General features: G+C 38.5%; 1 protein-coding gene across 12 annotated transcripts in view; it reads right to left on the reverse strand.

Moving 5' to 3' along the window:
* ATP2B2 (ATPase plasma membrane Ca2+ transporting 2) overlaps window positions 1-22557 on the reverse strand; it is a 184480-nt gene extending 161923 nt beyond the window's left edge. For all 12 annotated transcript variants that reach the window (XM_059823438.1, XM_059823436.1, XM_059823435.1 and 9 more), the window contains exon 1: window positions 22277-22557. In XM_059823438.1, the coding sequence (XP_059679421.1) occupies window positions 22277-22475 (199 nt within the window). In that variant the 5' untranslated portion in view covers window positions 22476-22557. The remainder of the gene's footprint in view (window positions 1-22276) is intronic.
* Between the last annotated feature and the right edge of the window lie 5274 nt (window positions 22558-27831).

Here is a 27831-nt window from a genome sequence, read left to right on the forward strand (position 1 = left end):
TAAGAAAATCTCTCTCCTTCACCATTTTGCAACGTTTAATTCCCCCAAGCAAGTGGCTCTTCTTTGAGGCCCAATACTACCACATTTCCCCCTTTATGAGCATCTGTGAAACAGCGCTATGATGGAGATCTTCCCCGTTAGATACTCAGCCCCCTTCCCCAACACGTGCAAGAGCCTCGCCCCACAGCTGGTTTCAGGGGCTTGGCCAGGACTTTTCTATGCTCACCTGGACTTCTGTTTCCTTTTTGGGACTCTGCATTCGTTCCGTTCATTTAGCATCCAAACCTAAACTCTTCTGTTCCACTTTAGCATCAGTAAAAAACTTCATCTTTTGGATGAAGACTATAGTAGCAACAGATAATTTCCTGCTTCCTCATGAAGCCACTCGGTTAGTGCCTTTCTTCCACTTGTCAAATGCTTTAGAGTGCTCCAGCGCAGTACACCTGAGCTGCCTTCCTTTAACTAGTTCAGGTATTTATAGCAGCACGGCATGGCAATAGACTCAAAGGTTAACCGACCAAGTAATTCTGCTTCTTTGATGAGTTTTGTAGCCTGCGATGGAGGCTACAAAAGGTCTTGTGCTAGATTACGTACAAACACCTCACACTGCCCCAAATACCCTACACTGTGAAGAGCAGGATCTAAACTGTATGGACCTTGGCCTTAAACTCTCACCACTTGTCCTGAAGGTTGTCCTTCAATTTAAACACTTGAACAAAAGTGCTGAAAGGAAACTGAAATTATACCGCCCTAAAAGATTAAAATCCTGCAAAAAGAATCCCCTCACAGTAAATGCTGTGCTGCATATTCAGTACTGATCTCCCAAAATTTCCTACAATTCAGGATTACAATTGAAATTTTCTATTACATTAGCCCACATTTTAGTATCAGCATTGGAACACTTAAAGTACCAGATCAGAGGCAGATCATAGGTTACTTTAAAATGAGAATTTATGAAGGGATATAAATCAAAAGGTACAACAAGGAAATTAATAAAGAGAACATTGTTATCATCAAATGTAATAAGAATTCTAATACACAAAAATCAATTGTTTTTCCACATAAAAAGCTTTCAGCAGGAATTTCACATCCAATTTGAAGCTAAGGGTAGAGGGCTTTTTTACTATAGTAATAGGAAGTGTAAGTTGCTCTTGGAAATGAATTAGAGAAACAATCTTCTTTTATTATGAAGCACAGAAAACACAAGCATCCATGTAGTGCACTAGAATCTTTAACTATATTCACCTTTGTACCACATCGTTGGCGTACTGCCTCTTACCTGTAAACAATTAGGATTTGGGGAATACACCACAAAACAAAGCAGAATATTACTACAGGATGCATCAGAATTAGGAATGGTGTTTTACACATGTGTGCGCAGAATTAAAACGTCTGGATCAAAATCTATGGCAAGAAGAGAAACAGTACTTCCATCTGATTCTGGCAGTAATATCCCGATAGGTTTTTGGTAACTATGATGATGCTCAATATGGGATGTGAAAAATTTCACCTTTCTGGCAGGTACCATAGCTTATAATAATAATACACAAAAGTTAATAATAATACACAAGGATTATATTCCCTACTCATTTCCAATGCTGCTAAGAGGGTTTCTTAAAAATACTTCCGTATTTTGTAGTAAAATCTAAACCTATAATTCTTCTCTTATTACTGAACAACTTAAAAGTTTGTGTGAAAGAAAGCAACATTTACATTTCATATACCTAACAGAGAAATGGCTTTATTAGTTTAACGGAGAACATGACATTTCTACTGCCCCTTCAATACAACACAACGTCTGAGTTTAAGCCATGAACGTAACATATGTGTTTGTGTACAAATTACTTCAAATTCTGATCTCCTCAAATCAAGTATTATTGGAGGAATGTAACTAATCACTACTTGACTAACAAAACAGCAAAACGGTCAAACAAAACAGCTATGGACAATCTTGAGCGGCACTAAAAATATTTTCATGTTCAACACGGAAATACCTGATTCAAGAGCAATCCCTGTTGTATCACACACCTTGTATAACCTCTCTCCAGTTTCAAGAAGCAATAAGCTGCAATAGGTGGATATGCTGAAAAGACTACACAAAACCAATTTTTGCCTTCTTCCAGAAGAGTACTGCAGCTTCCTCAGGTGTATTCAAGTTGAAATTGTCACAGATGTACTCTGACATAAAGCAATAATATTGATGGTATGCATGTCAAGGACACCTCATGCCAAACCTAGACTTCTAAATTATTAAAGGCACAATTTTCTTCAGGCATCTTTCTCATCAGAAAATTCTGGGAACAGTCACCTCAGCCCTCTCAGGTGCACTTATTTATAATTCACCATTCAGAATTTCAGCTGACCAAACATTTACAGTGAAAACCACAACGGCTTGCCAGCATCTTCATACATGCAAGAAAACGGACCAAAGTAGAGAGCGCCATATCATGTCTAACTTTGGCTGAGCAGAGGCAGCTGATGGCTAGAAAAGCAGTATATTTAAATACACAGTTCCTGAAACTCAGTAGCGTTCCGTAATTCAGAATGCATAGCCACTAAACAGTTACTTGGAATAAAGAAGGAAGTAAAACTGCCTTTAGTTTTGAAACAACAGATGAAAAACATCATTTCCAATATGGTCTGAACAAAATCGTCAAAATATAAGATTCTTCTTCCAGGGAAGTCTCTTGAGAGTAATTTCTAACCACCACATTGCTGAGTTTGTCCATTGTAACAATTAGCATCTATGAAAGCTGGAAAACTTTAAACTTTTCTTCTTCCCTACAAAACCACAAAGTAAAAATGACAACATCTTGGAAGCCAATGCCATACGGTCACGCAGATAGATAGTTGGAACATTTTTCCTTTGAAGCCTTTTCACATACAATGCATTAGACTAGTACTAGACAGCTGGTGTGACTTTTCAGAAGTATTTCCAAAGGCCTATATTTGAAGTGGATTTTTGCAGATTTTACCCATACAACTGCCCCCGTCCCTATTCGTCCCATGTGACAAAAATCTGATCTCTAAATGGCAGACAGTTCCCCTTTCGGTCTATGACAAGAAGAAATATCCATACCTAGATCGATGCTTGACCCAGCTAGGCCAAACGCTACCCCAAGTTGTATTCATACCAGTTTGAGAACTTGGATTATTTCGAAGATACACGTTGCTCTGAAATTTAAAGCTGCTTACTTGCATGTAGACTGCTATGGATTTTGTAAATGAGTCTAACTTCCATTTTACAGGTCAATAAAAGTGCACATGGAAATAAAGCAGTCTCAGACAGCCATCATTAGGTTATTCAGTAATGCAGGACAGCTCCCGTTTATCAAGCATTCAAACAGTACCTTTACTTGATCTTTCTCAAAACATTGTATTTCAGAATTAATGCCATTATGCTCTACACTAGCCAGAGCTTTGAAATTTAGATATGGAAAACCATGTTTCAAAAACTTGAATGCTCACTGAGATGTGATATAATTCATGGGCCTCATTCAGAACTCTTTCCTACCATGGAAATCGATGTTTTGATCTAGTGGCTGATGCGGGTTTACATATATTAAAAATCCAGATCTTACAGCAGTGGAAAAATTACAGATAAAACACTGGATTATTTCTATTTGAAACAAGTCATAGTTCACATCACTGTGCAAATGTTACCCACTGCTCTTACATGGTAATATATGAAATAGATGTGCTAGTGCAACAGACAGACCAAGGGTGACACGCTCTCAAACACCTGCCCCTTTCCTTGCTGGTGTATCGCCTAAACCATAAGCCTCACACTAGTCTCTGACCTGCTGCCCAAGTCTTTTCTTGTTCTCTGGTGTAGACCGGGCTAGAAGCAAGGGTCTGCTCACTCAGCCATAACACAACACTACAATTTTTTATGACCTGGACTAGAATCACCTCTGGTTCTAAGCCACACCAGCAGCACACTCACAGCTAGATCAGGGGTGTCTATATAATGGTTCAATGGGCACTGCCCATTTAATTTTATTCTTCTCTTCTAAGGCTTGGTTGTTAAGATTGGTGATAACTTTACTGATTCAATTCACCATAGCTCCACTTCTTTGTCCAAACACTTTATAGTTAACTGAATATTATATCTTTGCCTGCAAGTCATCTCACAGTTCTCGCTAGGAGGTTTCCAGATGTTAGTTTTACTCTCTTACAGTTTACAGCTGTTTCAGGTTTTGTTTTGTTGTTTGTTACAAAATCCCCAACTCTTGTACTAATTCCCTTCAGCCTTTTTTGAATTGCAGGAACATCTCCAATATTTCCATGAGAGAAAAGCTCGTTCAGAACCTTGTTCAAGGAACCTGCATTGTGTCAGAGTGAAAAATACAACCAGCCACAGTAAAATATTTTGCTTTCTGTGTAAAAATGCTAGAGCTTATGAAAAACAAGTACTTAAACTAGGAGAAAGTGCTACCTTAATAAAATCAGGCCAATATTTCCACTATTTGAAATGTACATAGCTGTCTCCATTTAGGCAGACATATCACTGCAGCGTACAACAACAAATCCATTACTAGTACTGAACATGGTAAGATTTAAAATTAAATCCACCTCTGTCTTTCTTTGCATACCTGTATTTTTGCAGACAATTCCTTCAAACATGGTATTTCTCAAAGGTGGCTAATTTTGTTAACACAGGCTTCTAAATACCCCACATCCTTTAGAAGAGCTATGGTCCCTGTTTTGTATTGAAGAAAATACTTTGGGAATCCAGTCTTTCCTTCATAGATTCTGTCTTCCTTGTCCTTGTGCAAGCTTTGAAATAAAATAACTTCCAGGTTTTTAGTTAGTTGGAAATGGTAACATGGTCTGGTTTCTACTGGTTACCTTTTTTTTTTTTAAACATATGTCTTAATAAAAATTCTTTTCAATTTTGGTTCCCAGAAGCTCCCAAGATTCTTAAGCATTTCAATAATTCTATTTTCTAAGAGTATTATTGCTGCCTATGAAGATTCTGGGGTTTTTTTTTGCCAAAAGATGGAGGGAAAGAGAGGAGTAACTGTCATCATACTCACTTTAAAATGTTACTTTTCAGAGCCAGATACTATAACAACATCATATGCACAAAATTATTTGCATTGCGAGTGTTTACAGAAGATATTCTGAGTGAAAGATTAGATTTGCACTCAATCTCAACAGAGACCTCTAAACCTACACACCTGCATTGAAGAAAAAAATACGTATTTATCCTGGGACTTGGGAAGTCAAACTGCAAGCAAGAACCAATTTTCAAGGATGGTTGTTACTGTATTAAATGGCGCTGAGTAGAGCGCACAAAACTAAGTTAATGTGACACCAGGGAAGATCCGTTTTACCCTTGTCAGAGATACTTTTTGATACGATTAACCCATAGCTAAAAATTTTCCTCTAAGTCTGCGAGCCTAGCACTCTCAGTGCTTTGTTTAGGCAACGTGGTCATTTAGGATTCTTTTATTAGAGTAACTGAAATCAAATTGTCTGCTCTTCAGGTGATGGCAAGGTGGCATTTATCAATTGCTGATTCAGGCTTATAGAAAGGTCAAATTGTTGACTAAGTGTTTCTGTAGAGTGAAACTTCTGTATTTTTCCTCCTCCCAAAAGGATTAGAGTGAAACTCGGAGTACACTGCCTGGAAGGATGAGTATGAACAGCAGACTCAAGCAGTAAATTGCAACAAATTCCCAGCTGAAAAGTAGATCCAAGTGAACAAACTCTCGCATAGTAACTTCAAGTACTATTCGTGTCTTCTGATGATACACGCAGTTGTACGTAAAGGTTTAGGCCTATTTCATCTTCTTATTTGACAGATAAACCCTTCTGGAAAAGGAAACTCTTTCTCTCCTCCATAGTAAGCCACTGGCACCTTGCACCTAGCCCTGCTGTACAGAAGAGTTATTCTGAATAAATATTGGGCAATACCATTGCCTATTAAGAGCAGCATTTATTACTGGATCATATTTTGTTCCAGTAAGTCTACGGGCTATTAAGGACCCTGCTATCATAACATGGATAGTAGTTACAAATCCACAGTTAGCTCCATATGCTTAATAGATTGTATCTGGGAATGCAATTTTGTCTTCAGCGTTAAGCCAAAAAAACAAAGCCAAGAAAACCCAAAACACAAACCATTTATATTAATTGTATTAATTACACCTACTGCAGAGAAGATCCTTCTAATGATGGACTCTTTTTGCATGAACTGGGCTCCTTTTACCCACTGTAAAATAACAGCCAAATAGAAACAAAAACTGGTGCAGTGTAAAATTTGCCATTACCTTTCCTGTTAACCATCTCCCAGCTCAGCATGAGCTATGTAATAAGACTGTAGCCTTTGCTAAACTGAATTAATGTATGAATTAATTTTGCCTGCCAGCTCACCTTACTTACACATACTGGCTCAATATTCAATAGGACGTCAGGTGTTCAACTCTGAAAAGACACGGACATGCTTATTAATTAACTTTGCTTGCCAACTCCCTTTAATGAGTTGTTGGATTATTGAACAAACCAGTGTTCGGCTTTTCAGTAAGGTTACTTTGCTCTTCATTGCTAGACTATTATCTAGTCTTTACTCTTGCCAACATGTGCTATAAATGCTCATGCAGTCCATACCGGACAGAAATGTGTTAGAAACCTTAGACTACCAACATACTAGAGGGTGCTACTGTACTTTCACTTCCTAACACTTTCTTCTCTAGTTTCCCAGTCTTTATAAGTGATCACACTTCCAATGTACTATTGACTGTGGTATTTTTCAGCACATTTGGCTACTTTAAAGCTATTATTTTTTCCTTTAATTTTATGCTTATAAATTTTTGAGGATTACGTACAATTAGTCTTTCATGATGTTGGACACTGAATGGGAAATTAAGAGCATTGACGTTCAGTTAGAAACAAAGTTCTCGTTATAAACTTTGATTTGTAAAGAACTCTTATGAGCATGTCTCTGTTGACTAGTAGAGATGCTACCTGGCTTACTTTGCTTTACACAGTGAACTCAGTACAATTAATTAAGGTTCTATAATTGCTATTCCAGAGTTCCTCCTAGTGCTCGAAACCAAAATTATCTTGAGCCCTTTTAAACAAGTATAATAAAGCCTTAAGTAGGAAGCAGTTGACTTTAAACAAAGATATTTTAAGTGGAAGAGTGAGTATCTGCTGGTATCATTATATCTTATCACCTTCAACTTTTTCCTATCAAAAACAACGACCATGATATTAAAGTCTTTTGACAACTAATTTTTTTTTAAATAATTAAATCTTGATTTCTTAGAGTAGATAGATTCTTAGAGTAGATTAAGGAGTCAAAGCACCAAAATCCATTAATTTTAACAATGTTATAAAACTTTGTCACTTAAAAAGACTTTGTCATAAATACATTGAATGTTAAATTAATAATATATTTGCTAGAAAGTATTTAAAATTCTTGTGATATGCTCAAAACTCAAAATTTAAACTATCTTGCTTAAGGAGGAAACAGAAATTTAATCATTGACTTGAATAACATAAAGGTTAAGTCAGGAGACAGAACTTAACAAAAAACAATTCCCGTATGTCTGGAAACATGAACGCAAGTAGACAATCCTTCCCATCATTTAAAATACTGAACCTCATCCTGTAAGTTTTAGCATGAATTATCTCATGCAGTGAAAAGTGGCAGAAGTTTTCAAAACTCATTTTTTGCAAAAATATTTTTCTTGAAAGCCCTTCCAACAAAGAACAATGTTAATTTGTTTTTTCAAAGATTCAGAAATAAAAATGATATAATCTTAAATGGTATGAAAATCACTGTATAATTTAGGTTTGTTTTTTTTAAAAGCCACAAGCCAAGTTTGAAGATAAATACTGGTCTTAAAATAGTTTCAACTAGAAACTTGTGCATAGATTTACAGAAGAACATCTAGTTACTCTTTTGATACACCTAGCTCAATTGCATCAACTGTGTTTAATATCTCAAGTATACGTATTCAGAATCGTCCTGAAGTATTTGCCTTTAAGAGTCAACATTAAATCTGATGCCAAGATTTTATAGTTAATGCAGTCACAATCAACCAGTTGTACAAGTAGTATTAAATTGATCACCACCATTCTGTAGAGCAACCTAAGCAGATAAAGAAGACATAGTTCTGCCAAAAGGCCCAAGTTCAAATAGGACAAATGCCCAGCACGTGACCTGATCGATACCAGAAAGTACACAGTCTTCTCAAAAGACTTTGGCTTGAAGAAGTATCTCTGTTAATAAAAGAGGAAGTGACTAAGGCCACAAGGATGATTTCACAACCAATTCATAAGCAGAGATCTTTGAGAGAGACCTCCAGGAAGCGATAGTATAGAAAAGAATACCAGATACAGAGCAAAAAGTAAATAAGCAATAAAGGAAATATGTATGAGGAAAAAACTGATATAGTCAAAGGACGATGGAAGTAGGTGAAGAAATTTGAACAAAGAATGGTTTGGTATGAAACCATGACAGAATACAACTTCGTTGTTAATGGTTTCAGACTGTCTATGAGCATAAATCAAGATATGGAAAAGTCCACAAGTAGGAACAGTATACTGAATTTTAAATATGGAAAATACAGATATTCATAGCAGGGCATACATTTCCACAGCCATACAAGCGCTACATTCTAAACAATGCAGAAAAGGTTTATAGCTCCTTCCAGTTCTCTGTATCTCACTAGAGATTTCACAGAATAAATGCTGCTATTTATATGTAGCAAATAAACAGATACACTACTTTGCCTTGAACACATGGTGGGGCGGGGAGAATTTCAGAAAACCCACTTCCAATCAGTTTTCGTTTTTGTACATGCATTTTAACGTTTTGCTTCATCTTGAAGCAATCATGTTTGGATAACTAGATTACTTCAATTTATCAGGGCAATTTCTATCAGCATTGACCACTCACACCAACATATGCAATTATTCAATAACACAAGAAAACATGGATAATTTGTAATATGAATAAATACTTTCTAGAGATTACATATATACAAAAGCAAATTTATTACATTTGCTACTTATAATCTGCTAGAGTGCCATTTTCTCTTGGCAGGTGTGCTAAAGTGAACACCCATCTCTCCTAACATTCATTGCACTTCCCTAACAGTGAAGAGCTCAGAAGCGAGGATCTGTGACTGGCTTCCTCAGGCTCTGCTCTCCATGCCCTCTTCCCTCCCCAGAAGGCTCGCAGGCCCCTCCTCGTGAAGATCTGACCCTCTTTCTGGAGTAAAACCAAGTAACTTTTCTGAAAAGTCCTGTACATACAAGAATTCATTTTGGAGATATTTCTTTTTTTCTGGTTTCTACTATGGTAAAAGCAGTGAAAGAGATAATTTTAAAATATATACCTAACAAATGGGGAAAAAAAACCCAAACCTAACTAATGACTTAAATAATGTAATACTGCTACATTGGGAATCCCCCTTTTGGAGGGGGATTTTTCTGGTATAAGAGACAGCAACTTCAGCAAATGGAGCTTAAACCTGTTCCCCCAGCAGACAAGATGTACCCATCAAAGGTCACTTTGCCTGTGTAACTACACATGTGCTGGGGATTTTGCTCACATTGCAACATCAGCAAGAAGCATAATTTCATGGACAGCGCCAGGCAGATAAGATGTGCTATCAATTTTTAATAATAGAACGAACTTTTCCAAAATGTTTCAAATGAAAACAGGCTTAGGTCTGTTAATTCCACCTCCCAAATTCAAATGAAGCTAGCAAAAATTTCTTCTTAAAGATGGCAACCTCATGCAACTGCATCCTTAAGACATCTAGGAAGAAGTCCCGCAAATAAAATTCAGGACTTTTAAGCAACAATGCAAGTCAAACTGCTCAAAATAATAGCATGAGAGGAGGAAGGTCTCACTACATTGTGACGAGATAGTGACCCAATCAAACAAGAAATCTAGGGGATTCCAAACCGGGTCCCAGATTCAGGGCATTAATTTTAAATACCTCATTTCAAATTCAGTTTGCTGTCACTACACGAACATGACTAGATAGAAAAGATGAGACTTGCAAAAGCGCTCGGTTGATTCTGCGGGGAAGGAAGCCAGCAGTCACCCTCGCACAGTAAACACTGGCTGCAAGTGACTCGTAAGAGCACGGCTGGCATCATCCCCGAAGAGACATTTCATGTCCATGTAGCAAGGTGAAGTGTCCCTTGTAGCAGCTGCTGAGCACAGGAAGATTTATAGGAGAGAAGAGCAGAACAGGAGAGATGCAAAGATTTTTACATCCAGGAAATGGCATTGATTGCCACTGCATAGCAAGAACCAATATATTTTTCTCCATAATTTTAAGCTGCTACCTGCAGCACCATTAATGTCAGCATCAATACCTCTGGAAAAGTGGGGCAGCAGAAAGCACCGCCAGCATCTCATGGCAAAACACGCCACACTGATATCCTCATGAAACAGGATTAACTTCAGGAATTAAAAATAACATCTAGATTTGGGGGGAAAAAACCCAACATTGACTTCACCTTAGGAGTCTTCGTATGTTGGTAATGCTGAAACAGTTATCGTCATAAGAGTTACTTTTCAATAATTTTGAACTCTCCAGATCTTTTACTATGCACACTCTTCAGGGCTGAAGGCAAAAAAAAATTATAATAAAAAAAAAAATAATCTCTGCTTCTTCCAAGACATTTATTTAACATTCAACACAAACGTGAATACAGGCTTATTCTCAGCTTGTATACAGTATTTTGGAGCAGTAGTGCACACGCATGTTAATAAACTGGGTGTATTCTTTGTCCTCTACTGAGAGGTGACTTCAGAACAGTCAATAAGACAGTTTGAGCTTAATGACTTCTGCCATCTGATATTTCATATTTAAGCAAATGACTTAAGCTACACTATAGCATTAAACCAAACCATCAGGAACAACTCACTGAAGAAAACAGAACTGACCTTTGCCCAGCCAATACGCTTACTCAGCTAAAACTGTTTTAATTTCGCTGGTAATACAACGTACTAGTCACATCCATCTTATGATCCAGTGTGCATGATGGGTTTTGATGACAGCTCAGTTCTGTAGTTTCGGGTTATGGTTTTGACTTTGTGGGCTGGAGCAGATTATCTTTCATGTTTATAAGCAGGCGAAGTAGCAGAAGGTGTGATACAATCACAGACTTCCTTGGGAGCAAAACCAATGACGTATTTATAGCTTTTTCCTTAGCTGTCTGGTAAATTTTTAAAATTTATTTGTAGAGCCCTTCAGCACTCTATAGCTTCGAAGCATCAGTGAGGGACAAGGCCAGCACCAGAAAGAAGCAAATTTACCTTCCTAGGGCCAGCTACAGCTCTCATGTAACAGCCTCACGCAGCACTGCAGTGCTCCTGTTTGATGCGCCCATAATACTGGTAATCACCAATAATTTACTTTTACGGTTTCCTTCAGCATATTATTTCTTAAGTCTGAAAAGCAATTGTTCTGAACTCTTAACTAAGCACGCTGTTCTGCAGTTAGTTTCACATCTACTCGATGTACGTTAATGAACCAAGAGACGGGGTCAGCCCTGTCAGACTGCCCTTGCACCTGCTGAACGCAACTGCACAAACTCACTGACTTGAGAAGACAATAGAACAAAGGAAAAGCCCAAGGACTTCACCGTCATCACACGAGATGTGTACAAAGTCAGCAGGTGAGCACTCCTTAACACCTGAATGGTTTTCCAAATTTACACCATACTTTTGTAGGAAATGGGGGTGGCTTGAAAGTTTTTTGAGGCTTTTCTTTAAGCAAAAACTAGACAGTTTGCATAGTGAAAATAGTAGGTTCTGACTTTGGCCAGACTCTTCACTGCTCTTTTGCCCTTTTAATCAATTATCATTCACTAACAGGAGTGATTTTCACCAAAACAGTCACCTTTATGTACTCCAAGATTTTCATGGGCTAAAAGTCAACAGTGGGACTACAGTTCAAGAAAAGGCATAGATTTTGGCTGCTGTACTGCCAGACTACAAATGTCAAACTGGATGACCTCTGCTGTCCACGCAAAACAATGCAACAGTCATGACCCTACTGGCAAAGTAGAACGATGATGTAATGCAACAATTCTCTATTACTTCAGGGTTTTGGGTTTTTTAATGAATGCAAAAACACCTCAGGGTGTAATTAAAAAAAAACAAACCAAAAACACCAAACACAATTCAGCCCCTGTGCCAGGGAAAGGGTGGGGGCCAACACACGACTGAAGTGAGGCAAGCACAAGGAAACTCATGGTGCTCCAATTTGCCACCCAAACTTCCAAACTAAGGTAATGATTGAAACTGCCAGAAAAATTGTGAAAAAAAGTACAAGTAGATTTGTTGCATTGTTTAAGCAAATAATTAACTGAGGTGCCTAGAACAATGCTTATTCTAAGTGCTAAGATTATAACTTAATAGCTGCACTGTAATTTTAGAGCATTACCATACATTTGTCTTCCCGCATTAACGCTGACATGATCCTGAACAAACAGGTTGACTACTATAGCATCTGAGGACCTATGTCCTCATTTATAAAGTCAAAGTGAAATTCTGCTGCCATTAATAGGACGCTTATTGAATGCATTAAGAAAATTCTCCTCTCTTACGCTTTTGTAACTACTGCAAGGGCAAGCTCTCTTTTCAAGCACACCTGTAAAGAAGTGGACTATTCCCTATTTTCCCTCATCTCCAATGCTAATCAGAAAAAAGAATCATGACAGCTTTTGAACTACTCTATAAATTTGGCCCATTTTCCTTCCTACTATTAATCTTTTCGGTCTTTTTGTACCTTAGAGGACTATACCTAAACTGCCCTCATACTGAAAAAGACGGTTCCTCTGTGGGAAGCGGTGGGGAGGAGAGGTGGACACAAAATGCAAAAGGGAAAACCAAGGGAGTAGCACAGCTCAGGTTTTTGAGTCTTAACAGAACTGACTCGGCTCACAATCCACCCAGGAAAAGAGTATCTGCAGTCCCTAAAGAATTTCATTTGAAAGCAAAGAGGAAACAAGGGCTAATAAATGCTATTGTTACAGAAATAGCAGCTACATACACCCAGCTATTTCTATTATGCAACAGAAATACTCTGCATTTAATATAATCCATGGTTGCATTGCCAAGTTCTCGACTGGCAATAAGGATGGGACATTAAAATGCATTGTTTCACCAGCTCCAAGGCAAGGACAGGGAATAGGATTCCTAATGAGCCTTCAGAAAGGAATTTTTTTCTTTAAAAGTTAGAAAGAAAGTTACTATACGGTGCTGTAAGCTATGACAGGCTACGTCATCTATTATCAGTGAATATAGGTTCGTTATGTCAGAGGTGATCATCAATTTTTCAAGATGTGTGGGGAGACTTTCTTTGTCCTTACACCTTTTGGGATCTGCAACCGCAAGCATATTTTCTAGAACACCTAGATAGATGTGGAAAAACATCACTGGAGATAGGGTAGAAATAATTTCTAGAGATATTTAGAAGGCAAGTCAGAAACTATGAATGCATTCCATTAAAGGAAATCAGTATTGAGGGAATGCAGTTATGTTTGTCTTGGAAGTACATTGACTGCCAAAAATATGTCTTTGGCTTTATTTTCCGCTCACCTCACCTTGATAAATAATTGTGTCAAACACCATCAACCTTTGACTACTTGGAAAACAGATGGAAACAGTAAATTTGATCAGTCTAGATTTGAAGGGTAAGTAGCAATTGCAAAAGGGGACAGGAAGCAGGAAATCATTACTGCATCCAACACCTATCTTATCCCAAATCTGTTCATATTAGTTATTGTCAAAAGAAAAATGACCAATCATTCAGTCATGCTAATGCCACTTGCAAGGCTACTGAACTTAGGCTTGCATATTGAAAGCTACTGCCCCATTTTATCCAAAAACCTTTTTCAACACATAACAGAATCTTCTCTCACGAAAAAATATAAATGCAATGCTGAATAAAAAAACTTTTCAAAATTTCAATTATTGCGAGGAACGGCATTGTCATCATCTGTCCAGTCCACGGATGATCCTCACAAAGCCTTTAGTAGCAAAGTTTTCCAGTTCCTACAGCTCAGCTGGAAGCAGCATCACTGCTAGCAGTGACACTTGGCAAAGAGTTTGGGAATGCCTAATAGAGATGCAGGTAGTTGTTTTATCTTTAAGTTTTAAGGTGGCATTGTAAGGTGAACACTTTTTGCACCCCTCTAAGTGTCACCTGAGACAACTGATTAATGGCTGTGCTCTGATGTTTCCCCTCTAGGTGGGCCACTCACAAAAGGATAAAACCACTGCATGGCAACTGTTTGCTTTCATAGGACACTGTCAAAATAAGGCAAAAAAACCCCTTCGCACTCTCCGATACACTGCAAAGACAAAGCCTGATTTCATCAAGGGCAAACTGGCCACATCGATTGGATTATTCATTTGGTATAATGGACTTTGCTTTCTTCCTGCAGCTTTCTCAAAACAAAATGAAGATAAATCAGCTCTCACTCAAGGCTGACACACTATATATATTTATGGATTTCTAAGCCCTGCAATACAATAGAAGCAAGGTATTCATTACATGATTTTTTTTTCTCTGCAGTACTGGTGCTCTTACACAGGCTCCACAGAAAACAGGCATGCTTTGCCAAGGAAAGGCTGCAACACAGCTCAGCAGCAGCTCCACGCTTCTCTCCTCCCTTCAGGTCTTTCCTTACCATTACTGATAAAACATACAGCTTTGCCTTTCCCAGCACAGAAACCACTTCGATACATGTGCACAAAAGCGCACGCAACAGAATACCTTTTTGATCCTCCAAGCAAAGGACTAACTGCCTTTTTCTGAGGGAGCACCACTAACGTAATCCTACTTCGCAATTTCGACAACTGACGTAACTGCCACTGTTTATGAAGTCTAAAAATTACTTTCCCCATCATTACGTACACTGTTGCTATCATGATGAAGATCTGGCCTCTTCTTTTTTCACACAATAAATGAGCTAGTTACGCCAACAAACTCAAACCACTATTTCTAAGAATGGGATCGCACATTTATCAACTGCACCATATAATGGCAACACTTTCCATCACTTATTTTGTGAAAAGAGAACGGCATTCTGTATTGCATCATTGTATTTAGATCAAGGAGAAACCTGTGGCGCAATACATTATGGCAAACGTTAACCTACAATAACCTCTTTAGAAAGAGGGAAAGAATTACTTCAAGTTGCTGGGCCAGACTTTCTTTTGACTTACAACACATTGTAGTTGTAATTGAGCTAATTACAACGAACAGACACTAGACCTGTGCAAAATAGGTGCAAAATCTCACACCCATTTATTATTCTCTTCATCTACATCTGAGGCGCAACAGCAGAACCTATGTCTGTAGTCAGTAAACATCATCTGCATGTATTTAATGTACTGTCTTAAAGGGAAGGGGAGTTCAGTTTGCATGAAAATAGTCTCCTTTCTGAAAGTGTTGCACCTGCTAAAGTAGGATGATCACTGAAAGGAAGATGACCTCCTGGGTAATCACATAAATAAATCAGCACTGGCCTCAGAAAATCTCTAATGCTACTTAATACAACAGGCAGAAGACATTCACTTGCTTTCTTCCTTTCCTAACCTTGCTTTAAAGCAATGCCGGTTACACATAGAGAAGCTTTTTGCAAACCATTTAGGATTCTCAAAGGAGCAGGTGATCTAGCTTGTATTTATTTTAAAAGCTTCATGGGGAAAATGCATCATGCAATACTTCTCTAGTTTTCTACAAGTAAATGAACAAAGCCAAAGTAAATCAGCAAGTGGCACGACATGCCAAAACCCAGAAACAAAACGAGCAATGAAATTGTACTTATCACTTAGAAAAATCTAAGCCATTCATTTGAGATGCTTATGTTTGGGTAACCTTTGGAAGAATGTTTGCTGTTCCATTACACAAACAATGGAAATATTAGATAAGGAAAATAACTGCAGTTGCCAAGAATGCTCCATGCACTCCTCTCAAACCATTAAATGTGTAGATATTAATTTATGGATATATAGCATACTGCAGACAGGAGGAATGTCAAATGTACAGAACCATTTCATCTAACCCCTGAGTTCACGAGTCCCAGGAGTGTGATGCAGAAATCCCTGAACCAGTACATCTGCGTGGCACTGTGCTGATACAACCATCGAAATACAGAAATAGAGGAGCCAACTTCAACCTCGCTAAGGCCAAGTATTACAACTTTCGCAGGCATGTTATACAGGACTTTGAGACAGTACTGTATGCCAAAGCAAAACTCCTTACCTCACATGAGTTATTAACACACAACCATCTCGCCTAGATTTTTTCCATCTGTTCACAATCTTGAAAGACCTACTACGACAATGGTGTTTAACGTGAACTTGGGTCAGACCCAGCGCTTCCCCACAGAACAGAGCTGCAAAGAGCCAGATAAATAATAATTGCTTCAGCGCTTTTCTCTGCAGTGAGAGCGCGGGGGCAGGAGGAACCCCCCCGGTGCAGACGGGGAAGGCGCAGAAGGGGAAGCCCCAGTGCAGACCGTGTGTCCCTTCCCGTGCTTCCCACCAGTCCCAAGGAGAGAGACACCGCTGGGGCTTTCCCAGGCATGCCCTCAAAGGTAAAGGCAGTACAAACCCATCTGTGGTACCTGTCAGGGGCTCAGCCACTGCAACAGCAACTTCAAAATGAAGGAACCTTCCGTCTTAGCTAACCAGCCTCCGCCTGGAAGAGTCAGTACCTTTGCTAAGCAGGGCTCCCCGGGAGCAGGCAGGGGCACTCAGAGGGGTTTTGTGGGGACCTGAGCAGGCCGGCAAAGGCAACAAGGGTTTATTGAAGTGGCTACAGAAAAATGTCAAGTTATCACAAGTGCTTACCAGCCCAACCACGCTTCATGCTGCATGAATAACTAGGTGAAATACAAGTTTAAAGTTCGTTGGTGGTGTTTTGGTTTTTTTCCCATGCAAGGTAGGAAAAAAGCCTTGCAAAACGCAAGCCTTAGAGGCCTTCACCGTGACAATACTGAAGGCTTTTTTCATGGGGAAGGCTGTTTTCATTTTTTAAAACAATCCTTCATGGGGAGAGAACATGTACAAATAAGGACTAGATGTGTACTTGGAGTTTGGCTTCTGGCCTGGGCGTGTTGGCAAATTGGCCTGAACTGCAAGTTATGTTTTGACACCACAAATAAGGACGAGGAATTAGACAGCATGGCGGTCTGGAGAGAGGATGAGCAGGTCTTCTTTTACAGTGCTTTTAAGATGCTGCTTTGAAGATTTCCAAAGTACTTCAGCTCAGCCTCACAACCAAATTCTTAAAATCTACTTTAGGAGAGCTGGCAACAGAGCTTTTAAAAAAATCATTTAATCAGTAGAATAATACTCACCCTAACCTTGAATTCAAAATAATTTAAGAAAAATCTTGAACTTATACATAATATTTGATGGTTAATGTATGATTACATGTATTCTTTTAACGACAGCTAAAATGATGCTATTATCAGTTTCTTTGCTTTCATAATCTATTTTTGACAGTGTGGTTTTATAGATTTCAATCTCTGGCAATGCATTATTTTATCTTTCTATTTTAAACTTACATTTGTCTGAATCAAGTATCTTTCATTCCTTTCTCAATTTCTTTCTAAATTCTTTACGTATCTGTAGCTAATTTAACATATGACAACATAGTGGTGCAGAAATTCAGTACGTACTAGAAAGATTAGCTCCAAAACAGATTATTAAGTTATTAAAGGTGTATTTTTATAGCAGCAAGCTTGAGGAACCAAATAAAAGCAACTGGTTAATCTTGTTGTATTCAGTCTTTCTTCATCTTTTACCTCACAGTTAAAACTGCAAAAGGCTTTTTAGATTGTAATAATGAAAAATACATACACCCACACGGTTGGCTTAATTGATACTCAGTCCATATCTCCTATATAACAAACATGCATTTGAAAAGAGAGAGTAACTTATCCAGTATCTATGTTAACTAAGGGCAGTTATGGTGATTAAAAAGTCAACTTCTACTCTAGAAATATTATAATTTAACTGTTAATTCATACTTTCTCTTGCCATGAAGCCTTTTTACAGTGTCCTAAGAGAACTACAGCTAAAAAAACCCCAAACTTGCATTTTTCATATTAAAAGTAGGTTCCACGGCTCATATAATAATGTCACGTCTGAAATGTTCTCGTATTCCACCAGACCGTTTCTAGAAGCTTAGCATATCGGGTATCTACTAAACACCAACAGAAAAACTTCTCCTATAGTGCTGTAACATTATCACCAACGGGTAACATCTTTTGGAGCTGCTGTTTCAGGCCTGATGGCACAGATATCACCACAGGAAAAGCTTTTTCTTTGTCTAAAAATGAAAGAAGCATCATTATACACAGCTTCACTTTTCATGGACGTTGGAAATGACTGCATCCAAGTATTTTAAGCAAGAAACCATAGGAGTTAATTCACTAACATATTCTTATAAGGAGTAAACATTTTGTAATGTGAAGAGAATGTAGATGAAAAACTTACTGTAAATTGGTGCACACTACATAAAATTGTGGGTAAAATACAGTTAAGCTTTGGGAAGAGTGGATTCCAGTCTCATTTGGTATTCATCCAACTAACTCATCACATTTTACCAGCTGTCCTTTATAAGGTATCATTAATGCTCAAGTGGGCCTCAGAGACTCAGATTGCATGGAAAGTTGTACAACTGTCATCACAGCGTTGTTTTGCAAAATGACAGAGAGCTAGAGCCTGCTTATTTTCTGTATTACTAGAACAACGGAAGTGAAACTAATCTGAATAAAAATATTTTTAAAGAAAATTCAAGGAGACACATATTTGTATTTTTTCATATAAAGTATTTCCATAGATTTTGGGGACGTTCTTTTTAGGAGCACTTAAATGGTAGCTTTTCATGATAATATAATCACTCTAATGCAGGAAATCCCTCAGGCATCACTGAGAGCTGGGATCCACACTGCATCTATAGTTAGAAAAGCGATCAAAGAAGATTTAAAGAAAAGACTGAAGCCTTGTAATTCATAATAATGTTATGAATTCATTCATCATGCAAATATTATTCTACTCAACATTCAGCAGACTTTTAAAGCTCCGCACTGATTAAACATGAGTTCCGAAAACACTGGTAAGTGTATCTTCACAACAGTATAAATAACATTTGAGTTACGCATGAAATGTCTTAGCTTGAGAAGTTGAAGGCCTTTAAAACAGAGCTTCAAAAAGGCACTTTTAGTGTAAGTGATTGATTCTACCAGTCCATAGCTGGTACATCAAATATTAACATGGGAAACGAATTGCTGAGCTAATTGCTACTTCTTATTTTCTAAATACTGAGTAAGTCAGTAAATTCAGATTAGACCACATTTTACCAAATTATAATGTGCCTGCTTCCAGGATACATTTTCTTCCTCTGTTCCAGTAACTATTTAAGCCATACCCCACAAAATGACAAAGACTTTATGAACATAAATTCTGAAAGAGCTTACAAGCCTGGGAAGAACCAAATTCTACAGTCAAGTCCTTTTCGCTCTTTCATTCATATTCACCCAGGACTCTTGCTCAGCAAGAGTTTATCTGGTTTACTGAAAGAAGAAGTGCCCTGCAGTAATGCTTATTCTGTTATTCCTCATAAAACTCTGTAAAATGTGCAGCACTTCAAACTATAAAAAATAGCGGAAGTTCAGTTAACTGTGCTTTACCAAAAAAGAGGCTGGTTGGAAGAGTGATTTTCAGGCAGAGTGGCAAATTATGGGGTTTCATAAAGATATTCCGTGGGGAATCCATGGTTTGCTGCAAATACCAAAAGATAAAACCCTATGGGAGCCTCCACTCTGTATATCAATAATTTATTTGTAAATTATGTCTACTTGATGTTAAAATTCCATTTCCGTATAAGAAACTATTACGTTTCTTTCCTCAAAGAATAGTCATATCTTCAAGAATATCCTCTTCACCGTATTTTTACTTTTTCTGCTATGTTTGGATACAAGAAAAGCAACAGCTAGGGATGTACGTCTAAACATTTACTTATATTTGACATAAGCCTTTAAAGTTTTTCTACTGAATTCTTATGGCTGCTTTCTCTCAAATGAAAATTTCCGAGTTTGACATGACATATTTCAGAAAGACTCCCTCCTAAAGAGTTTTTTCCAAGCAAAATAATTAAAAATAAGACGAAAACTTAGTGTGACTGGGAATTCCTGCTATGTGATCTAACTTAAAATTAAAACCCAGCAGAGTCTTCGTGAGTCGAAGGCTATGCTGATTGCCATTTGAAGCTGGAAATGTTTTTCCCTAATGCACAAGTGATGAAGTGCACGTAAGGCTTAGAGGAAAGTTACCTTATCTGAAGTATCAGATATAGATTACTGCTGGAGTCAGCATGCCACGCTAGTTGGATCCATACACTCTGTTCCAATATGAGGAATTAAGTTTCCCTGATGTCACAAATTGAACAGATAATGCAATTAACATCTCCTTTGAAGTTCACATTGACCAGCTAACCGCTAGAGTGAGTTGGCAAAACTTTACTGAAGTCACTGAAGTGATCTCGGCTCACCCAGACTGAGACTTCAGCTTTGACATTCTATAAACCGCTGAGGGATATTTCAGATGCTGAATCCCTAGTGGGATATTTATAAATCAGTATTTATTCTGTCATGTAAATATAGAGATCCTGCACTTCTGTCTGCAGTTCCCCAGACATGTAAGGGGTATGTCAGAATCGCTGTGTGTTCTCTGAGTTGATTCTCTCAGGTGCAACAACTATTAGGCCATTCTCTGAAAGACTGACGGACATCTGGAAAGCCCAGACAAGTGGCAGGGTCTCATTTTCCTGCTGCAGCACTCCTACTGGGAGCAGTCTCCAGGTAGGGAAAGAGGTCCTGTCTGAAGGATCAGATATTTGGGCAAGACTAGAGAATGGGAAAGATCCGTTACAGAATGTTCCATTTGCCACTAGTGACTCTAGAATATGAGATTGCACAGGAATGCTGAAGCACTATTGGAGTTTGCTGCTTATTTTAATACAGACTTAGCTTAATAATCCTTTGCTAAAAAGGTACTGTTCACAGCTTTATAATTTATAATGTTTAAACAATACTGAGACTGTGTACGATCAAGTGTAGGACCATGAAGAATTTACTTGAAGACCAGGCATTGATAGCGGCTCCTTTGGGACTCTTCAACTAGTGTAATTTATAGTGTCACACTACGCGACGCTATAATTGACACGCTTGTGATTACACTAATAATTCAAGACTTTCAAGCATTTAAACAGAGGAGGTAACTAAATGATTAATTTTGAAAAAGGAGAGAATGGAATAAAGCCAATGCTTCTATATTCTTGAAAAAAAGACAATAACTTAAAATGAACATCTTGGCCACTTCACAAGACAAGATAAATATTATAGACTCAAAGACTGTATAATTTCCAAAAGCATTAATATTCCTTAGAGATCAAAATACAGTGATGAAAATAGAATCCTTGGAATTAAGTAGAATTTTACTTGCACTAAAAGAGAAAGAATTGGTGAACAGGAAAATTGCACGAGGAGAAGGAAACATCCCACCATTATCAATATTTTATGGCGAGGTATTTGGGATGAGTGTTGAAAACTAGACTAATGAGTGATGAGATTAGGTAGATAACTCCAAGAACACTTAGAAGAACAGATATTGAAAAGTTATGATTGCTATTGTTAAACATAAGGAAGTAAGGAGTTTAATTACACATACAAAAGAAGTTCAACTAATAAAAGCATTCATACAGTCATATATTGGTAACTTAAGCAAAACCATCTATGGCAGTATAGTAAGTCAAGACTAGTAACCACAAAATACATATATTACATATTGATCTACAAAGTAACAAAATGTGTATCTCAAAAGGTCATTTCATATTCTCAAAATGTCTAAATACCTAGAAATTCTTCTGAAGCAACTAGTCTGCACCTTCTTACCCCCAAGAGCATAAGTTAAAGCCTCTTTATAACGCTGTAAAACAGGTGCTGATTTTTTTGTCTGCCTTTTAAGGAAGAATTAATGCATTTATCTATTTGAATAAATAGCACCTCTTTTATTCTCATGCTAGCTTTAGCTACAGCTTGACTGTTTTTATCTTCTTTCTGGAAGACTCTTCTTTTGTTTTATTATTGTTGGGAATAACGGCAGCGCCATGAGAATCGTGTTCGGGCTCGAAACAAAACCTCTTTCTTTCACTATCTGGAGAGCACTTACGCAAAGTCCCCTGATTCAACTGAAGAGAAATATGCTTACCTTCTGTTGGTGATGTCTTCAGATGTCTGCAGAGCCCCTCTGTTTCCCCATATGTCTCTTTAATTTTTACTACTGCTTCTGTTCCTCGAAGTTCCATGAGGGAGCGCAGTTCTTGCAGTGTGCACCCAAACTCTCCTGCATGGTTGGCCTCATTTCTTTGGTTCTTGGAATAAAAATCGCTATTTGTCATGTCACCCATTGTTGCGGATTATATTGCTCCACTCGTCGTAGTTGATATAATCTTAAAACTGTTTAAAAATTGAAGGAAAGGAATCTTGAATTCCAACCTCAGAAATTAAAAAGAATCCAGTGTGTGTCCGGCGAGCCTCTGGCGTGCAAGGTGTCCCTGACTGACTAGTGGTCCGCAGAACGGCTGCTTTCAAGGCTGCAGACCAGCTCCACTCCATTCACCATTTCCCATTATGCTGCACCCAAGCTGTAGAATCTACATGGTCATTTCTTCCTCTGGACCTTTGGGAACAAAGAGAAAAGACTCATTACAAAAGTGAGCAATAATGCTTTACAAAGGTGATTTCAAATTTATTCTATCATTGCAGTTTGACTTGTCATTTAAGAAAAACTATGCAGAAACACGGTACAGATGTCCTGTAAAATGCTGCAGGTAGTCAGAGCTAGCATCGACAACAAGGATAACACTAGCTCTGTCTTAGATAAACCTCTCTACAGCTAAAGCACCAATAGCAGTGTTGTTTGCTTTAATCAAGTCCCAAGAGCACCTGCTAAATGAGATGGCTCATGAATATTAACAAGTAAGCGATTGGTCCAGCATGCTAGATGCACCTCCAGTATCTGCTCCGGTTCATACAGCCACATCAATCTTTCATCTGACAAGAACAAAGACTCTCTCATAAAGGCTATAAGGCAACAAAAATTAGTTAAACACTACTAGTTTTCATAATGGGTTAAAGCAAAACTGGTTTTCAGCGCAAGGACAGTAAAACTGGTGGAAAAACTAGAGCCTAGTTTGATTTGAATTACCAATGCAGAATACATTTAAATACATTACATCTTGCAGCCTTGCCTTCTGTGAAAGTAAGCAAACCCCAGAAAAGAGATAAAACCCTTGAGTGTCTCAGTTTGAACAGGCAGAGCTGTGCCCTGTACAAGGCAGCTGTTGGGTTGCTTTCCCTCAGCACTGCCTGCGAGCCCACTCGCCAACAGCCTGCACAGCTTCGCCTTGACAGCTAAAAACGCGCGAGCATGGAGCCAACACACACATACACATGCACGCACCCGGGTGTTGGGCTTTTTCTTTTACTTTTTTCTTCTCCCCTTTTTGGTTTTTTTTTTTTTTTTAAACCATGTGCAGTGTTGAACAAGTCCCGTTTAGACCATCTGGGAGACAGTTGATTACTTGCTAAAACCAGCCTTTAAAACCTGTTTCTCCTTCTCATAGTCTAATAAAGTTGGTTTAAATACTGCTGAAACCAGCTATTATATTTGCCACCGAGAGTTTTAATGGAGATTCAAGGTTTCTTTTTTGCCTCAAGCAGGTTAGTGTGTGCACAGTCCAACCTACAGGTCTCAGAATAGTTTTCTCATAATAAAAAAGGTCTTTAAAAGGGCACACCATCAGCCTAATGATTGACAAACCTGTCATAGCCAAAGTGCATACTTTGAACTTTCTAAGTACGGTAATACACAGCGGAAATGAGTACACACATAAAGAGGATCCCAAAGTGTTTCAAGTCCCAGTTTTATATTTGTCCAACAATTTTAATCTCCCACCTACATGTAGCCAACATAACACATAGGTTTGGTGTTTCCACTGATCTAACTGCGTTGCCGTTGCTCTGCATGCGAGAAAGCTCGGGCCCACTGTATGCACTAATTCCTCTTGGCCCGCGGTGACGTTATCTGCTTTGGAGCTGTCTAATACACCTTGCTCAATTAGACAAATTGAACCTGTACCAGCCCTCTCATTTACAGATTAAAAACTCAACATCCCTTTGATTTCGGGGGGACACGCACCAAAGTTTCTGTACAATATTACAGAATGCCATTAAAATAGCAGTCAACTGCTACATGCTTCTTCTACCCATCCTATTTATTGACATATATTCTAGTGCTAAGAACTTCTGCCAACCTTGATTTCACATACTGCTTTTCAAGTTCACAAGAAGAGTAGAATTTCAGCACTAAATGTGGCTTACAGGGAGCAATCAAGAAAAAAAAAAACCTGGAAGTAGTAATTAAAAAGGGCCTTTATTTGCCAAGCAATAGCCAAAGAGGAGATATTCTGCTCTGTCAACAGCACTCAAATTTCCATGCTTGCATGCAGGACAGCGTTCACAATATCCATTCACTTCCAGATAATTCCCTATGCACAGCATGCAGAAAAGACCTTACTCACTATTGCTTTCCCTGTTTTTGCACAAGATGGATCAGTACTCTGAATAGAAATAACATCAGCCTGTAGCATTATGTTGAAAGAATTGCAAGACAGAAATGTCACAGATGTCCAGTAAAACAGACTGCATCCCAAGAGGCACTGAATCACCACAACCTCCGCTGACGATATGCCCCCCCCTTTCCTAAAATCAGCATTTCAGACTCTTCCCGGCTTCATCTATGATAAGTTGCTGCTGACAGCCACATCAAAAAGCAGACTCAGATTTGATCATGAAAAAGAATACCCAGAAAAATGTTGTGAAAAAATGAGGCATCGATAATAATAATGAATAGCTGAAACGACAGACTGCTATTTACTTCCAGTGGGCAAAAAAGAATCTATTCCTAAGTACGCGTCAAGATCTTGAATGCTGGGTGTCTAAAACAGCCATGATGTTAAAAACCAACCAAACAAAAAATACGTCATTCACCTAACAGAGAATTTATGAGGCTTTGTTAATCCTGTGGGCTTTTTAAACATTCCTCTAATAAAATAAAATTGTTCTTAAACCGTTCCAGAACACCACAGTGAAAAGACAATTATTAGTATTTTCTGAGGAGAGCTATCTACCAGTTTCATTAGTGATGCAATAGGTAGTGACCCAGTGTCAAAGATGTTTGCTGCACGATTTTTTCGTGGGATGCGTCTACCACTCTCAAATCAAAGCATCTCTTTCTACTCACTGCACCATCACTATACATTAATAGATTTGCTTCTATTCTTAGAAATTAATTGTCATTTGTCAGCCACGGCAAGAACATGTTGTTGTTTTTTAACATGTTTGAGTCATTTGCCGGCATAATTTTTTATTTCCCCTTCAATTAAATATTAATCAATAAACAACAACGATGAAGTTTACACTTCTTTCAGTGCTTTAAAAACAAATCACTCGGCGTTTGTGCTCTTCGTGATTCACCTAATGTTACAACACCAGGGAAACACCATCTCACGTTTTTGAAAGGCAGATGGTAAAGTATAGAAAGCAGAAAGCACGACTAACATTATTCACCGATAACGCATCTCGCTAATCCCACAGAACAAGATACGCAGGCTTCTTTTGATCCTTGAATCTCTTTTATGAAAAGCCCGGGAACCTTGCCAGAGCACATACCGGGTTAGCATGACTGACGCACGACCACCTCACCCGTCCTGAGTGGTTAATACTCCTTTAACAAAAGCCGAGGAATAGAAAGCTTGAGACTGGCATACGGCAATATTCCCCCATCAGTGGGGCTACGGGCTTTGCATCTCCAAAATAGATCAAATTACTAGAAATGGGTGAAATTTCAAGTCTCCTCTACAAGAAATCCAAGTATTGCACAAGGTTGGGGTGGGGCTTTTTTGTTCGCTGTTTTTTTGTGGGGAGGATGTTAGGGAAGGGATTATTTTACAAAACACACTCAAAACACTGATATTTTCAAGATGTGGATGTAGTACAGGCGAACTACCCAGAAACCCTGATTTTAAAAAGCAGGGGATACCTGTACATTTTCAATCAAAATGAACAACTGACATTATTCAGAAACACTATCACTGAAAAACCCCCAGCGATTCGATTCTGATCTACCTTGACCCACCATACAGCTGTTCTTTTGCCTCATAGGAGCTGCAGATCCAGACACTCCCTGAAGAGAAGCAGGCACTTCTAAATTGAGACTGATCTCTTTCTAATATGGGGGTCTAAATTAGGTGAACTGAATTTCATGCGAGGGGTGCCTGCTTCCACTGGTTAGAAGGCAAATCTGCATAACTAGAAAGATACCCAACAGCACTTGAAACTAATCCCACTGCTATGGTCTAAGCTATCTGAGGAGTAACATCTCCAGCAGTCAAAGGGAGCAAGGCTGAGCAACCACACGTTTCAGCAGCAGAAGGTGCATTGCACTGGGGGTGGGAAAGAGCCAGGGAGCTCAAGGACTTCTCCCTTTCTTCACAGAGGAGCCCTGGGTCCCCTCAGGGCCTCCAGGCCAAAATTTCCAACCTCTTTAACCCAAGGTCTGTTCAATCTCTTTCAATCCAAACCCCATCATCTATGGTGTGCTTCAGGGGTTTTAATTTATAACCAACTGCCTCCCAGGCCACAAAGAGCCACCATCCCCAAATCCTGAGAGCACAGCTTTTGACACTGTTCTAGCACACAGTCACGTCATCCTCAGTATCAATCCTGCGTATTTGGTCTCACCATTCCCTACGACAACAATTTATAGGGAAACCAGTCCTCCACAGACATCTTCAGCAAAAGAGAAATAAAAATCTCCAGTAACTGAAAACCTAATTTCACGCACAATGTTATATTGTTCTTCCAGACAAAAGCAGTAGCTTTTAATGAAGCTTTTTTCTTTTTATTTATTCTTACCAATGCTTCTGAAAGAAGCTTTAGAAACAAGAAATTTGGGTAAAAAATTTCCTGAAGCGCAGTTTGAAAACAACAGTATGCTGTGGACAAAAGGACAAAATAGCAGCTCACCTAGGTTCGCTTCAGGTGGCGAAAGACTTCACATACTAGAAAACCTGAGTAAAATACTATCCTTACTTTTCTTATTCAAAGGTCAGAATATAAGTCTTCACCTTGGTCTGGGATTTTGTTTGTGAAAGATGTCATGGATTTTTGTTGTACAAATGCACTACAAACTCAAATTATTTGTTGGTTGGGTTTGGTTTTTTTTTTCTAGAGTGGCTCTGTCTTGGGGAACAGGCTTCCATTCCTGTAGAGCCCAAGTCAAATATTTCTCATCTTCTAGCTGCTTAAAGGAAATGCATGCCAATTAAAACAGAAGCAATTTGGATGAGCTAACTGCAGGCCTGCTGGGAAAACTGCTCTTTGATTTCCCTAATCAGGAAAAGTCTCATCTTGGAAGCTTGTAAATATTTTCACAGTGTGTTAGAATGATTTGTAAGTAGATATCATCATCACGTATTCTGACATCTGATTTTGTTTGTACTTCTACTGGCAGAAAAATCAGCAGCAAGGTAACAAAACAGATTTTACCAGATCAGGATCATAAGACTTGCATTTCACAGTCCTTAAAGGTCTGGACAACTACCAGGTTCATGATGACTCCAAAAATTCAGGATATATTCGTTATTTGACTGTTTTCTCTAACTTGTCATCTAAGATTATGCTAACTCCGATCTCAAGATC

This window comes from Gavia stellata, chromosome 12, assembly GCF_030936135.1.
Source record: "Gavia stellata isolate bGavSte3 chromosome 12, bGavSte3.hap2, whole genome shotgun sequence".
Taxonomy (NCBI): Eukaryota; Metazoa; Chordata; class Aves; order Gaviiformes; family Gaviidae; genus Gavia; species Gavia stellata.